General features: G+C 41.5%; 2 protein-coding genes across 11 annotated transcripts in view; one reads left to right on the forward strand and one right to left on the reverse strand.

Moving 5' to 3' along the window:
* CEP170 (centrosomal protein 170) overlaps nucleotides 1-3331 on the reverse strand; it is a 101382-nt gene extending 98051 nt beyond the window's left edge. For all 5 annotated transcript variants that reach the window (XM_082757942.1, XM_082757941.1, XM_082757940.1 and 2 more), the window contains exon 1: nucleotides 3169-3331. The gene's annotated coding sequence lies outside the window, so the exon portion shown is untranslated. The remainder of the gene's footprint in view (nucleotides 1-3168) is intronic.
* Nucleotides 3332-3609: 278 nt separating this feature from the next.
* SDCCAG8 (SHH signaling and ciliogenesis regulator SDCCAG8) overlaps nucleotides 3610-15803 on the forward strand; it is a 114853-nt gene continuing 102659 nt past the window's right edge. For all 6 annotated transcript variants that reach the window (XM_082755544.1, XM_082755545.1, XM_082755546.1 and 3 more), the window contains exons 1-3: nucleotides 3610-3834; nucleotides 10725-10904; nucleotides 11025-11107. In XM_082755544.1, the coding sequence (XP_082611670.1) occupies nucleotides 3768-3834; nucleotides 10725-10904; nucleotides 11025-11107 (330 nt within the window). In that variant the 5' untranslated portion in view covers nucleotides 3610-3767. The remainder of the gene's footprint in view (nucleotides 3835-10724; nucleotides 10905-11024; nucleotides 11108-15803) is intronic.

Consider the following 15803-nt stretch of genomic DNA (forward strand, 5'->3'; position numbering starts at 1 on the left):
CACTGTTAGTCTGGTATGAAAACCCTGTTTTTTCTTATGCAAAGGACACATCGCTTACCAGAACCTCTTTTCATACCCCTATTATAAAGAAACATTATTTTTCATCCAGTTACGTTCTGAACATTGTGAATGTGGACATTTTACATACCAACAACAGGAAATGAAGACTAAAAGAACAAAACCAGTACCTTAATGGCTTTCTTCAATTTATACACATCCCCTTTCTGACTGCAGTATTCTGCAGGAGAGACTGTCAGAGCATAGAGCTGAGCAGACCAAATGGATTGCTGCTACTGGAAAAAGAATTTCCTTCTTCCAGGCTTGACGTTGCTGTCCCCATTCAGTGTAGTTGCTCTGGCACTCATCTGACCACACAATGAAATAATTCAATTTGCTAACCCAAGGGATTAAAAAAAAAAGTCAAGCAAAACAAAAAGAAACTGCTGGATTAGTCGAGCAAATCAACTTTTCCCACTCTCAGCCAAGTAGCAGAGCTGCCTGCTGCACCATTAGCAGAGGAAGCGGGTAAGCAGGGAGCTTGAGGACCAGGAGGATGTTACAGGTGCCAGTCACCCTCCTCTAACACCCACCTACTCCCAGACTTACCCCTTATCAACCATCTAAAGGGCCTGAATGATGCACTTCAACTTCACAGGCAATCCACTAAAACATCTCTGTGGGTTTTATTTAATTCTTTTAGGACAAGCTGCTTTTCACAGAATCACAGAGTTGTAGGGGTTGGAAGGAACCTCAAAAGATCACGGGGTCCAACACCACTGCCAAAGCAGGTTCCTTAGAACAGGCTGCCCAAGTATTATTTTGACATAATACATGACCAAAAAAACCATATTAATTTAGAATATGTGTGTTTTTTTTTTTTCCCTGAAGGTCAAACAAAATTTCAATTAAAACAGTCTTATGACTTAAACTACAAGAGCACCACTAAATTAGAAACAGCTTCCCAGCTTTGAGAGGACAGAATGGGAGAAACTAAATTATAAAAGCGGACCGGGAATTTGTGATTTGTTTGAATATTTTGCTGTGGCAATACAACAGACACACACAAAGCTGTTTAAGCAAGTAGCCTGTACTCTCTTCCCAGCCTCATTTGCATATATTATCTTATAATTTAAGCCACGTGATCACGTACTATTTTTCCCCAGGACATCTGCCTCATTCAGCGCACAGGATGGACTGATGCAGGGAAGCACAAGCATTGTGCAGGGAAGGAAGCTGCTATCTGCAGACCACTCTACAGAGGATGCATAAGGAACAAGACAATGCAAGAACAGATATGGCAATCGACGCTGGAACACAACTGCAGGCGTTCAGCAAGAGCATCACAAGCCTTGTAGCCAATGAAAGGCACCTCCCTGCTTCCCTTAGCCCTGACACAGGGAATGCTGGTAGAAAACCACGCATCTAGCATCAGCTCCCAGGCAGCGAATGAGCAGCTCCATTCCCCAGTAACAAAGAGCTCTTTTTTCCTCAAATTTCAGTCTCCAGGCTACAACCGTACCAACTTTTACTACAGCAAGCAGCACGCTCTTCAAAGAAGGGACCGCGTGCCATTGTAACCTCACAAATGTCAGAGGCAGATGGGAGAATTTCTGCAATTCTGCTACCTGAAGACTCAACACCTGACTCTCCTGCTCAAAATTTTCAAAAGAAAGAATTCTTGGCTTTCTTTCTTCAAAATCTGTTTTACCTCAATTTAATTCTACCTGCAAAGCCAAGAAAGGCAGCACTGACACTGAAATGGTCTTTTTTTTTTTTTTTAGAGACTCGAGGAGGTACTATGGTAACTACGTACATTAAACATTTTTTTGCCTGCATTTGCAAGAACTGGAAATGGTACTTCAAAATCAATTTCTGCAGCCATTAACGTTTTAGGCTTTGTTGCAGTCACTCAAAGAAGCTCCCTAGCTCTCGCGTACAATTGAACACAGACTTTTTTAGTTCACATTCGTAACTGACAGTTATTTTCTGGGTTCTGTGTTACCAAGAGAATTACTGAAAATCCTTCCTGCCAAGTCCCAGACAGTTAGGAAGCAGAAGACAGTGAGAAACCATTCTGAGTTGCAAAGCCCAGCCTGAATAGATATGGGAGGCAGTCACCTTCAGAATACTTGGAACAGATGTCCAAAAGTAAATAAATAAATAAAAATCACACTGCAATGATAGAGTAAGTTTAGTAACAACTTTTATGCCACAATGTTTATTTTAGAAAGAAAGAAAAAAGATTTGTAGCTGATCCATTATAGATAATATGTTTAGAAATCTGAGAAAAACAAATGAAAACAAAAACGCGTCTTATGGTTTTGCACAGATAATTCTGTGTATCCTCAACTTTACTCATAGAATTGCAGAATCATTAAGGTTGGAAGAGACCTCCAAGATCATCTGGTCCGACCATCCCCCTACCACCAATGTCACCCACTAAACCATGTCCCCAGACACCGAGTCCAACCTCTCCTTGACCACCCCCGGGGACGGTGACTCCACCATCTCCCTGGGCAACCCTCTTCTCTCCATCCACCCAGCCCTCATGACCTCTTTCAGAAAACAAAAGCAAACAAACAACCAAAAAAAAAAAAAAAAACAAAAAAAAACCCACACCATCAGAAATCAGCATGCAACTGACAAACCTTTTGGAAAAAAAAAAAAAAAAAAAACAAGAAGCAAGGGGAAGACCCGTAGGGCTCACAGCCGCGGCGCTCCCCGCTGCCGCTGCCCAGGCGTGAGCGCTGCGGAGGCGCCGCACGGGCAGCGGGGCGCAACGCAGCCCCCGGGGGCCGCTCCCCGCAGGAAACCGCCTCGCGCTGAATCGCGCCCGGGCCGCCCCGTCCCACCGAGGGCGGGCGCGGGGGGCCGAGGGCGCTGTCACGGCGGCGCGGGCACGGAGACCTCCGGCGCTGCCGCCCTCCTCCCTCCCTCCTTCCCCTTCACAAAGGCGGCCGTTCCCCCGAGCGCTGCCGCCCCCCTCCGAGCCCACTCCCCATTTATCACCCCCCCTTCCTCCCCCTCCTCCTCCCCCTCCTCCTCCTCCCCCTCCCGCACCCCCCCCAGCCCGCCGCCCCCCTCGGTGTGCGGTGAGCGCTCCGCGGCGCACAATGGCTCGGCGAGCCCCCGGCCCCGCTCCGCCTCCGCGCTCACTCACTCACTCACCCCTTCGCGGCTGCTCGGCCCGGCGCTGCTGGTGCTGGTGGCGGCGGTACCGGCGGTACTGCTGTGTGTGTGGGGGGGGGGCGCAGGGCTCGGCGTCGCCGTGCAGCCGCGCCGCCGTTATTCCCCGCACATAGCGGTAACGGGCACGGCGGGCGCGGCACTGCGCAGGCGCCGGCCGGGCTCACACAATGCGGGGGGAGGGGGAGGAGGAGAGGAGGGGAGGGGGGCGGTGCGCAGGCGCCGGGCGCCGAGCGGCGCGGGGAGGGAGCTGCCCATGCGCCGGCTGCAGACAATAGCGGGGCCGGGGCTGTGCTCAGTGCGCAGGCGCCGCGGGGAGGCAAACGCGGCTTCCCGCGCCTCCGCCATGCGCTATGCCCGGCCGCTGCGGAGACGGGGACGTAGGCGGAAGGCGCGTGCTTGTGCGCAGGCGCGAGCGCGGCCGCCAGCCCCAACAAAGGGGCGCCCGTCCTCCTCTCGGGGACTACACTTCCCAGCAGCCCCCGCGCGGCGCGCTGCGTGCCGGGACTTGTAGTCCCTGCCCCTTGGAAGCCGCAGGGCAGTTCGCTGCGAGCGTGGCCCCGGGAGCCGGCGGCGTCCTGATGCGGGAGCCCGGCGGGGAGCCCGGCCTGGCGGCGGCTCTGGAGCGCTACCAGCGGCGCCTCCGAGGTGAGCGGGGGCGGCGCGGTGCGGTGGGGGGCCCGGAGCGGTTCTCTTGGTCACACGGGTCCCCCCCCGCCTTCCCCCTACCCGAGCGGTGCTGCCCGGCTGGAGCCGTTGGCGGAGGTGACCGTTGGCAGCTCCTCCGCAACGGCAGCACGGCGCCGTGCTCCCTCGCCCCTGCGGTGAGGGCAGGGGGCCCCGGGTAACTTCGGTGTGCCGGCTTCGGGCTGAGGGCTCCGGCTGGGGCTGTGCCTGGCCGTGGAGGGGCGATAAATTAACGTTTTAATTACTGCTGGGTAAAACTTCTGTTGGCGAAACGGGTTTGCCCCAGTGCAAAGTATTGCTGTCGCGCAAGAGAGAGTTTCGATTAGGAAGGCTTATTATTGTTGTTCGTTTCTGCTGCACCAGCGCAGGCATAGGCACAAGCTGGAGGAATGTGTCGGAAATGTGACGTGTTTCACAGCGCTTGCTGTATTTTTAGAGAGCTTGTGATGATCTTCTGCCTGGAACGCTGCTTCAGGCTTGCTTGCTTGCTGTTGTGCAGGTCTGGCAGGGGGCTGCACTGTCACCGAAATACCTTAGGAATTCGAGCTCCTGTTCCGTACAGTGCAGCGCCTGACCTGCTTCTTCATTTTAAGCGTTGGAGGCTAATTTCTGCTGGCCACTGCGAGTCCAAAGTGTGGTGGTGAAGGCGGGTTTCTTGTGCTCATCCTCCAGGAGATGCACTGGTGTGTGTAGTTGAGCTCTAGAGCATGCAGGCAGTGTGCTCTGCTCGGCGTCCGTCCTGCTGGAGCACAGGGAAATGTGGGGATTCAGTGGTTATGTCTGGATTCAGTGGTTACATCGAGCTGCCTGGGCTCCCTGCGGGGCGTGACGCTCTTGGCTTCCTTAGGCCGTGACAGCAGGGGAAGCCAAAAGCCTCTGGAGTCTAAGCCACAGCCCTCTGCCTGTGTTCTCATAGTTTCAGCATGCTTCATATTTCTTCATGTAGATGTTCTTTTGTGTGTGTGGTTTGGTAAGTTTGGTTCATTCCTCGATTCAAATTTGCCATGAAAACAGGCTTTTGTAGTATTTTGCAACAGAGCTCCAGTTTTTCTAATTTTGTCTTAGGCTCTTTGTGCATTTAAAATGTTCCAGTGGAATTTCTCTTTCCCTCAACTAGAAAATCTGTTGAGATGCTTGGGGACTGTTTTATATATACATGTGTGTGTGTCTGTATATATATATGTGTGTGTACATACATACACACAAGTATGTGTGTATATATACTTGTGTATACAGTATCTTTGTAGTTGTGACAAGATTATAGTGTTTTCATATGTGGAGTCTGAAGCATGCCTGTGTACCAAGTTATCTGGATGCTGTAAGTGATAGCTTTAATTCTCTTGTAACTAACTTCAAAGGGCCTTTCTCATGAATCTTGCATCTTGGACTGTTTAACTCTGTATAAGGGTAACAGGAGAGCTCACCATATCAAATGACTTGGATATATTCTGTTCATAAAACTGATTTTGTTTTTTCCTATTTCTGACTGGATTGCCTTATTCGATATCCATTATGGTTTGTAAGCTACTTCAGAGCACAATCTTCTAGTGGCTGTTTTCTTTTCCCCTCTGGGAAGCAGGGACTTTCTGTACAGCGCAGAGGTAGGTCTGATCCCTTACATCCAGGAGTGCCTCACAATGAGCAGATACCAACAGGGCAATATCACAAACAACCCCATTGCTCACATTGTTCCTGGTAGCTTTATGGATTTAATGTGGAACAAATAGATCTATTATTTCATGTGCTGCTGAACCTAATTCTTTACTTGTTTTACCCGCAGTTACGCAATTTGGGATTTTTTTTTACAAACCTGTATCATTCATGTCATCTGGATTCAGGAGCTTCAGATAGCCTTGGGCACTGTTACGTATTTTTGATATGCAGCATTTACACTGTTTGTAGTCCTTGACTTTATCTGGACCCAGGCTGACACATGGCAACAGGTTATAACCATCCATTCTGGAGATCAGAAGAATCATTTCACAGCCTTACTCAGTATGATGGAAGAGTGCACAAGTTCACAAAGATTACCAATTACTCTTCAGTGCTGTGTCCTTTATTAAGAAAAATCCCTCAGTACTGGTATGTGGGGAAGCCCAAGTGTTCAGTGAACTGACTCCTGTAGCCAGAGGACAGAAAGCCAGGCCAAAAATGTGACCAAAAAATAATTGGTCTTAGAGCCCAACAGAGAGGTTTCTGATGGAAATAATGAAGGCTTTATAGCAGGGCTTTTCCTGATTAGTCTAGACTTCGTAAAATTGCAATCTTTCACATTGTGTGTAACGCAGAGTTAGGAGGGTGGTATTTGTACGGCTTGGGTTATTAGGTTACTATGTAAACTTTCACACAATTGAAACCGTTTCAAATGAACTTCAAAGTCTTTAGGAGATAATAGCATTTCTATTTAAGTTATCCCCATAATAGCATTTCTATTTAAGTTATCCCCAAGGGAAGAGAGGTATTTTCTAACAGAGAGTAAGAGCTGTGCTGTTGTAGTCACACTAACCACCAAAAATGGGCAGTTGTGGCGTGAACATCCAGCGAGCCTCCTTCTACGTTGGTATGAAGAGGGAGGAGGGTGTGACAGCAGGTGACCTTTCAGCTCAGCTTTCTCTTTTCGGCTCAACAGCAGTCAATACATGAAAGATGTGATTTTTAGAGTGTACTTTATTTCTAGCATTCACCTAACTCTTTGGACAGAGAATTGTTCACTTTTTTTTTAATATGAATTTTCTGCCCCATAAATAAGCAACCCTTTGAAGTGAACAACGCTGTCTTGCTTTTGGGTCAGAGTTGGTTTAAGAGAAGGGAGAGGCCATCCCTTTTAGCTACAATGTCTGATAGAGGCAACTTATAAATCTTTACTGTAAGGAAATGCGGAAACAATGTTCTCTATTCCACTGCATTGCCAAGTGCAGTATCCTTTTATGTAGTTTCAGGGGATGAAGCTGTAAGAACAGAGGAAATACAAGACTTCTACAAAGAAAACTTTATTGTGCATCTGCCTTATGTGACTCTGTGTCTTTTTCAGTAAATTAGGAGAGACATGCAGTCCCAGGAAAAATGAGATGTGGCCAAGTTACCAGCTTTCCAAGTGAGCTAGGACACTTTAGCAGCTAAGGAATTTTAAATGGTAATCTATAATTGTAAGTTGTTGTTTTTTGTTTTTTGTTTTTTTTTTTTCTCTTTTATTAGGCTTTTTATTTGGCAATTGTTTCTAGGTGTTCTTGCTGAACAGAATATGTAACATGCATTCAAGGTCGGGGAATCCATCAGAAAGGATTGGGAAGTGCTCGGTGTTTCCAACAGGTGAGGGTCTCTAGACCGTAGACATGTACTTTATACTCTGCAGCAAAAGCTGGTATAGGGACTGGTAGGGATGAATGCTGCAGCTCTAGAGAACAACCTCCTCTTAAAGATAGCTGGCTAAAGGAGGTGTTGAAAATAGCAGATTTCTCATGTAACAATGCAAAGCAAGTATGAAAGCTGAGAAGCCAAACCAGACGGTTCTGTAACTCATTATTCTGAGACATCCGTGTGTTACACACATCTTACAACCTTTAGAGGCCTGGCCTAATGAGCAGCCTGGTATCGTCTGTTGTTGAATGTTTACATGTAAAGTCCTAGAAGCACATTTAATACAATAGCTTCAGTCTCAAACTGCCATGTAGTGCATTAGTGGCATGGTAGATCACGTGCCTGTGCTTGGCTACGGCTGTGGTATGAAGAATAGCTCTGTAGCAGAATGGTGAGTAAGGTAAATTACAAGCCCGCACAAAATACAATAAAAACTTGAAAGCAATTTCTCAGCTTGCTTCTTTGTTTCTGAGCAGATATTTCATGTGAAATTTCATTTCAATCAACCATCTTTCACTTGGGGATGAAAAAATCAATTCTAGTTAGTGTACTTGAATACTTACTTTAAAATAATGAGGTGAGTGCATATTACTGTTATTGAAGGACAGTTTGTTGTGTTTTGTGTTTTTTTTTTTTTACCACCCTGTGAAAATCTCTCCAGCAAATATTTTTAATATAAATAACTAATTTTCTGTTTCAAAACAAAATAACCTTTAAAAACTTCTTGCATACCTCACGTTTCCAAGAATGAGTAGATATTCAGGAAGTCAATCACAGAATTGTCGGGGTTGGAAGGGACTTAAGAGATCCCTTAAGAGCTCCCACCCCGCTGCCAAAGCAGGTTACCCAGGTAGGTGACCAGATGGGCCTTGAATATCTCCAGAGAAAGAGACTACATGGTGTACTATTTTTAGTTTTATAAGTGTCAATAGAAACAAAATCAATGTTAATATACTTTGGACTGTAAAATTTTCTTTAAATATCTTTGTTTTCACCAACTGGTCTAATTTCCTGTCTTGTTGGTTAATGTTTCACATAAATTCTATTTATATTATTTTAGCCCTAAAGAATCACTGTAATTTTGTCTCCTCCTACTTTCTAGGGCTGTTCTCTGATTGGGAACTGTGGAATATTAACAAGTGACATGTTAAACTTCCACTTATCTTCCTGTAAACATTATTAGAACTAGACCTTTTTCTGTAGATGATAGAGGTAAAGCAACTTTGTAGTTTTTCTCCAATTTATGTTGCTCAACAATTCTGTCAGTTGGAGTTATTTTCTGTTTCTTGCAGGCACTTCTGTTATTGTGGATGGTTGGTTCTTTTGCTAAGCTCTCCATTAGCTCGAGAGTATTTTCTGTGGCATTTCTGAGTTCATGAATGAGGTAGCTTTGGTGCTTTCGTTTAAAGGAGTGCTCTTCATAGACAGTCTTGGGCAATGTCTGAAAAAACGTCTTTTGTTTAGGCAATGCAGACACAGTTCAATGCCTTCACTGTTTGTGTTTTGTTGTTGTGTGTTTTTTTTTTCTCTGCTTTCCTCTCAGTAGCAAATTGTTCTCAATCTTTTATCTTTTTTTTTTTTCCCCAAAACTGATTACTACTTACTTGGAAATACACCAACCTCTTCCTTGTTGTATTTTGTGTTTTGACTCTAGCCTTTATCTTAAAGTTTTTTTTGGATATGTTGAATGGATCTGTAGTGTCTTTAATTTTTTTTTATTTTTTAAAGTTGTTCTGCAGCAGTAGTGGTGTTCCCCCCCCCCCCCCCACACGCACACACACACAAAACAAACCACCTTCTACCCTTTATATTTATATAAAGATTCTTCTCTGGAAAAAAGGATACCTGTAATGTATCTTCAGAATGTAATACTTAGATGTTGTAGTTAAAATGAGTAGAGAAAATAAAAAGAGATATCAATACTTCTTTCAGGACATGGAAGTATTATTAAGCAGGTAGAATATATAGCACATGCTGTTTGAACATTAATGTTTCAGTTAGGGTCCTATTGGTTTTGTCTGAACCATTATGCTTAACTGAGCTTAATCTAGTCCAAGATTGTACTGATGTTTAGGTGAAGGGATCGGGGTTTCTTTGTACCTACAGCAATGAGGTCTCGAACCAGTTAGTTTCCCTGGTTGCTTCTGTTGTTGAGATAATTCGCAGTGGTTTTCGTTCTCTTAGGTGTTTGGCCAGCTGTGGCGTTAGGTAAGTTATTTGCTTGTCCCTTATGGTAAGTACTGCCTGTGACTTACACATGATAGTTGGCAACTTTTTATGGAGCAGTTGGATTGAGCCCAATACATCAAAGAAAAGAGATTCATCAAGTTCTGTTGCTAGCTTGCAATTTTTCACAGGGATCTGAAGTCCTTTAAATACTGAAAACCAAAGAGCTTTACCAGTAAATAAAACCTAGAGGTTCTGCTCTGAGTATTGCAGAAAGCCATACTATGCTAGATTACTTTCCTGTCTTAGTATATACATGGCTTAAAGGGAAGAGAAATTACTCATCTTCATTTATACACAGGTAGTTAAAAGAAACAATGTAGTTAGTGAATTAACTGATTGAGGTCCTACAGCGTGAAAAAGAAGTGTCACTGTCTAAAACCAATCCCATGTTTTCTGATTTGCAATGCAGTTGTCACCTTTTCAGCTGCAAATCTGTCCAGTTTCTTTTCTGGCATATCAGATGTGTTCAGCTGTAGTGCAGTGATATGGCATTTGTGGTTAGAAAGTTTGCTGTTTTTATGAAATCAGATGAAAGAAGGAAAAGGGAAAAATAAATATAAGAAAAACATATTGAAAATGAGAAAAGAATGTTGCTGTATCACCCCTAAGTCAGCCAGTTGTTGGAAGGGTTCATAAAGTATTTCGTTTTATCTGGAAATAGTTTTTTGCTTTTGGTTTTCTGGAATGATGTGTTTTTTTTTGCAGTTGGTCAGAAGTCATCTATCTTTATTTAATCACAGTTTCCTGTTGCTGAGTTTTTATTTCAGTTACTCAGATATTTTTCATTTGTACTAGTCATTGCTTTGTCATGTGAGGTGTCACCATTAGAATTCACAAATGTTGTCCTTAGAGCCTGATCCTCCACGTTATACGAAATATAGCATGAGCTTTATATTCATTTAAAAATAATAGAGCCATATATACTAGGAAATGTTTTGGGGTCAAATAAGTAGTTGAAGCTTTCTTTCTGCTGGCAATTTCTAATAGCAGGTACTTGTGCTGTTGCAGAGGCTTAATGCATTGACAGGCTAACATACTGTTTATGGCTTGTTCTTTACAAATGTGGTAAATGATTCTCCCTCAAGTTGTTGACATATCATAGTTTTGGTGTTTGCATTAGACAATTACTTCCAGCGGCTGGCCTCAGATGAAGGAGTCAAGCTAAACAGATGCCGAATGCATTTAGTCTTTGCATTTTTTTGCAAACAAATTGTCAATCAGTAAATATTTTCTTTTATGTTTTTTTTTTTTTCTTTTTACTGCAGAGCGTGCTAATGAAAGTATCCATCAATTGAAATATGCCTTGGAAGAAAGACAGTTTGCAGAGGGTAAGGATGAAGTTGGATTTGATGAGTCCTCTGTGGACAAGGGCAATGATGATGTGGACCATGGCAATGATGACAGTGAGAATTCAGCCTGGCAGGATCTACAGCACAGTCATGCAGGTAAGATTACTCAGAAGGCGAATAGCTTAAAAATTGTTAGAAGCGATATTAAATCAGTCGTCCCCCCCCCCTAAAAAATCAGTCTTCTTGCTTACAATAAATGTTTTTATCTCTTCCTAGCTAATCAACTTAAGATTTTGTTGCAACATCAAGAAAGAATGGAAAGTGAAGTCTCTCCATCAAGGAGGAAGATGCTGTTCTGTGTATGTTTCTTCTTGTTTCTTTGTGTTATTTGAATGAACAGCATGCATGCTGAGATCAGTAATTTCCTACTATCCAGGATGAATCATTCTTATATTCCAAAATGTAAGGTTTTTTTTTTTTCTAGGATGTGGTCAGAACTTGGCTTGTTTATGACTATGGCAGAAGAAAAAGAAATTCCTAATACAGGATCTAGACATTTCTTTTTTTTGTTGACCATGATGCATAGGTGACAGTTCACATTACTTTAAGCTTTCTCATCATCTTCTCTCCACTAAAATTCATCCTTTTTGTTTTTGAAACAGTTGGGATTGACTGCATGGCCAAATTTCTGTAAAAGCAGTCTCTGTTTTCCTTTATGACTATACTCAGAGGGCTCAGAAAGGCTTACTTGCGCTATAACCGTGCGTTTTCTCTAGAGGATTATAGATGTCCGTGTAACAACAGGATTTGTAGCTCTGCACCAAAATGCAGTGGTCTCTGCCAAAGTCAGTAAACTAAATGGAAGGGATAGCCTTATCTTGTCTTCTCAAATGTATCCTTCCTGCAGCAGAACTGCACCAAAATACATGCAGTATACAGGTCAGTTACTGGTATATAGCAGTTTTTCTGTAACCAGCAGGGGAAAAAAAACAATTGAAGACATTGTTTCAGTTCAATCTTACAGTGGCTTCTATTGCCTGGGTAGGTTTGCACCAAACCATGCAAGCAACTCTTCCCTGTCAAAGTTGAATTAGCAGTAGGGAAATTGGAAAGACATGTTCCTCTTCTGTTGCTTTGAGCCTGTGTAATAAGTCTTAGCTCCACTGTTCTGATATTGAGAAAATTTTATTGAAAGTTCAACTTCTCATAGAGTTCCAAAATCCCCGAGTTCAGTCTGATTGTCCTGACAGGCACTTGTGCCTCGTAGTAGTGCAGGATAGAATTAGAGTTTTGTATCTCAGGGGAATGGTGCATCATTGTTTGATCTTGAGGCTATATGACTCAGTATCAATTTGTGGTTAACCCATGGGGGGATGGAGAAAGTGTGGTTTTTTTTTTTTTTTTCTTTTTTAAAGCATCTTTTAATTCATCTTTGTCCAAGTTTTCTACTTAAAGAAATTTTAGCCAAGTGGAAAAATTGAGAAAACAAGATGGTTTTTCCAAAGAAACAAGCGTAATCGTGGTGTATTTCAAGGGCTGTATCCAGGAGTTGGACTCAGTGATCCCCGTGGGTCCCTTCCAACTCAGGATATCCTATGATTCTATTAAAGGATGGAGGAATAAACAGAAAATATGGTATTTATTGTATGGATAGAGCATTGGAGCCTTTGAAAGGAAGAAATGCGCACGTGTTTTGAGGACACAGTGTAAAAGTCAAAGAATGTGCAGCTACAAAAGTGTGCGTGCATATGCTTACACACATCCTTGTCTGATACCATCTTGTCTGTTGGTTTGCTGGATACTGCAGAAATGCTTCATGTGTAAATACAAACCAATTCCCTAACAGTCAAGGAAAACAAACACATATTATGAGTAACCTTAACCTTTTTCTTTGAATTATGATGAAATACCTGATGACTACTGAGTAGTAGATAACTACATGACTCTATAGGTAAATAAAATATTTCACAGCAAGCATACTGTTTAGTAAACATCACAACTTTTTGTACATATAAGTAACATTTGCCCTAACAAAATTCCTTTCTTTTGCCTGCTGATTACAAGTGCAGGAGACATCAAATAAGTACTTCTCTTTAAACCACACCCAGATAATCAGGCAGAGGTTTGCCTTTCGTACTCCCCAGCCCAAGATCCTGATGCTGTCCTTGTAGTTTAAGTTTTTGCAACTGCTTCCCGTTGTCTCGTGCCAGTTGACAGGGCAGCAGGTTCAAGAGTGCCAGCATGGAGTGCCCAGTTCCTGGGGCTTGGAAATTTGAGGCATTCTGTAAAAGTACAAGGTGGACCAACTTATTTGGGATGTTGGCAAAACTATTTGTCAGTGTGTAGAACACTAACCTCTAAAGCTGCCAAGCATCTATATTTTATAAACCCTTGTGTTCATACGGTAAACTTTTCAGTGTCAAGAATGCAAATGTGAACAACATTTCTGAGACTTGTGCATAAATGTTTGGTAATTCATACTGATTTTTATAGTTGGCCTACATTAAATATGTTTCCCTTGACCTCTGTTCTTCTGTTCTATAACACATTATTTTGGGGCTGTGATCAGAAAATTTATTAAAATTCCCAAATTAAGTGATAACAATTATGTGGTTAAAGAAATGAATCACTAATTATCTAACAAGCATTCATCCCATCAAATGGCAGGTAGAAGCTTATAAATAATGAAATATCACTGTGACAGGGCTGTGGGTTAACTAGTCCCCCGTTGCTTCTCTGTCAGAAGAAAATATTACATATTCTTTTCTTTGTTGAAACTCTTCTCTAGCACTCTTGCATATCTTATGCAAGTGTTTCTTAGGTTAAACATGAGTACTGTTCTTCAGTGGAAAAATTTGAGTAGAAAAGGAATTTTTCCCACTGTCAAACAACACTGTTGTGTAAACTTTTCAGTGAGGTAATACGAATTCTCAACTGCAGTGTCTTAAACTTTCAGAGAAGAGTTGGGAAGTCAATTGGGATCTGGAGGAGCAGAGCAATGGATTCCAAATATTCTTGGAACCGTAATATGTTCTATTTAGGATATATGGATACACATACACATGTATATTTTGTCTCTTCTTTCTCCCTTCCCCAACAAATGTTTTTTTTTTTTTTTTTTTTTTAATAAAAAAAAAGAGACTATATAAACTAATTGAGATAAATAGCCTCTAAAGCACTGTGAATTCTGAGTATACAGAACACTTACATGCACTGAGCCAAGGTGAAATAGATTACAGATTCAGAGTTTATTCTATAAATGTTTTTCTAGATGGTTCTGGAAAACCCTGCATTTTTCTCCTCAATTCTAGCTCTAGATCTCTCAAGAATCCCACTTTCCTATGGCAGAATTTACATTAGGTATCATTTGATAGGAAGGCTTTTCTTGCCAGAAATTTCTGTTGCCTTTACAGGTATGGTTATTCATTCTCATGTAAGGTTTGGATATTCATTGCCATCATAGCATAGTTATTTCTTTTTTTGTGTGTGTATGGTGGTTGGTGTTTTTTTTGTTTTGTTTTCTGTTTGGTTTTACCCAATTAGTGGATTTTATTGTTTTTTTTTTTCCTTTTTTTTTTTTTTTAAAGCTGGGCAGGGAGTCTTAATACCTCATCTTGGAAAATATAACATTTTTTTTGTCAATTCTTGTCAGATGACCAACTTCTAGATAAGGTAACTATAAGATGCAATAGCTAGCCACTAATAGCTTAATTTATTTTAAATGGTGAACGTTTCTATTTCTTTCAAAACAAAGATGTAGGTTTCTGAATATTTTAGGAGGTTCAGAAGACTAACAGTCCAGCTGTTCAATTAAGTAGTTCCTGAAAATGAGTTCTAGAATCTTTAAAACTTTAGGTGTATTTGAAAAGCATACAATTGATATTTTTTTTGCACAAAAAGGTTTGATTCTGACCTAAGATCACTGAAGGTAGAATTGTAACAGTTTCAAAACTACCTAGAGATCAGCACAAGGAGCCTGTTTTGCCCGGAACAGCAAACTAATGCTAGAAATGTATCTGCTCATCCTCCAAGAGGACCTAATTTGCAGACTTTGTATCCTTTCCAGAAAACAATACAAAGAAGGGACACTTACCCTATTTATGTTTGTCAGTTATGTTTTCCAGTTCAGTAAATTACTGAAAAGTGCAGATTTTTTTTTTTTACAAGAGGATGTATGTTCTGTTTAGAAATGTGTTCCAATTTGACTGCCTCGGTTTTAATTGTTTATTTATTTATTTTTTTCAAAGGTGGCTTGCACTGATAGACATTACCTTCAGGAATGAGAATAGTTAGTATAGTTCAATAGTGGAAAATCAAACTAAGGTAGTACAGCAATACTGAAATATGTAAAGAGGATGAGTGAGACTCTGAAAGCAGTGGATTGTTGAATTTGTCGTTTGAGACTAGTCACAAAAATATTTAACAAATTCAGAAGCAGTTTCATTGTAGACTATCATATTCATGGTTAATGTTGTTACTCTATTAAAATTATTAAAGTATGTCATATTTCATTAGATCTCAATAAATTACTATAATATGCAAAATAGTTGTGTAATAACTACTCTAAATTAGCTCCTTTTTCAGAGTGACAAAGCCTGTGTGTTGCTAGTAGGATCAAAGAGGTGGTAGTTTTCAGGAAGACATTTCAGCTATGATTTGAAGGATATTTTAATAGTAGACTTATTTACATTCTTATTTAATTCGTACTGTATTCTTAGGAGTAAATTCTGTAAAGTTGTAGAGTCTCTTAAAATACCAGGTTCTTTGTTAAGTGTAGTGTCTATTACATATTTTTGTGTGTTTCTGTGGAGCTATTGAACTGGCATAGTTGTGTTTCTGCAGCAATTATTAATGAACACTTAGAGGTGTATCCTTTGATGCATACCAATTAAAATTCAAGGGATTTTTAATGTTAATCTCACAGCAGAAAATATTCCTGAACACTTTTCTAAAATGAATAATAAATAGCGGTGTGAATTTCATTTGGACATTGGTCGGTGGGTATAATTTTTTTCCTGATTTTATAGTGTGCTTAATCAAGCAGTAACACATTTT

Source organism: Aythya marila, assembly GCF_965140915.1.
Source record: "Aythya marila genome assembly, chromosome: 3".
Classification (NCBI taxonomy): Eukaryota; Metazoa; Chordata; class Aves; order Anseriformes; family Anatidae; genus Aythya; species Aythya marila.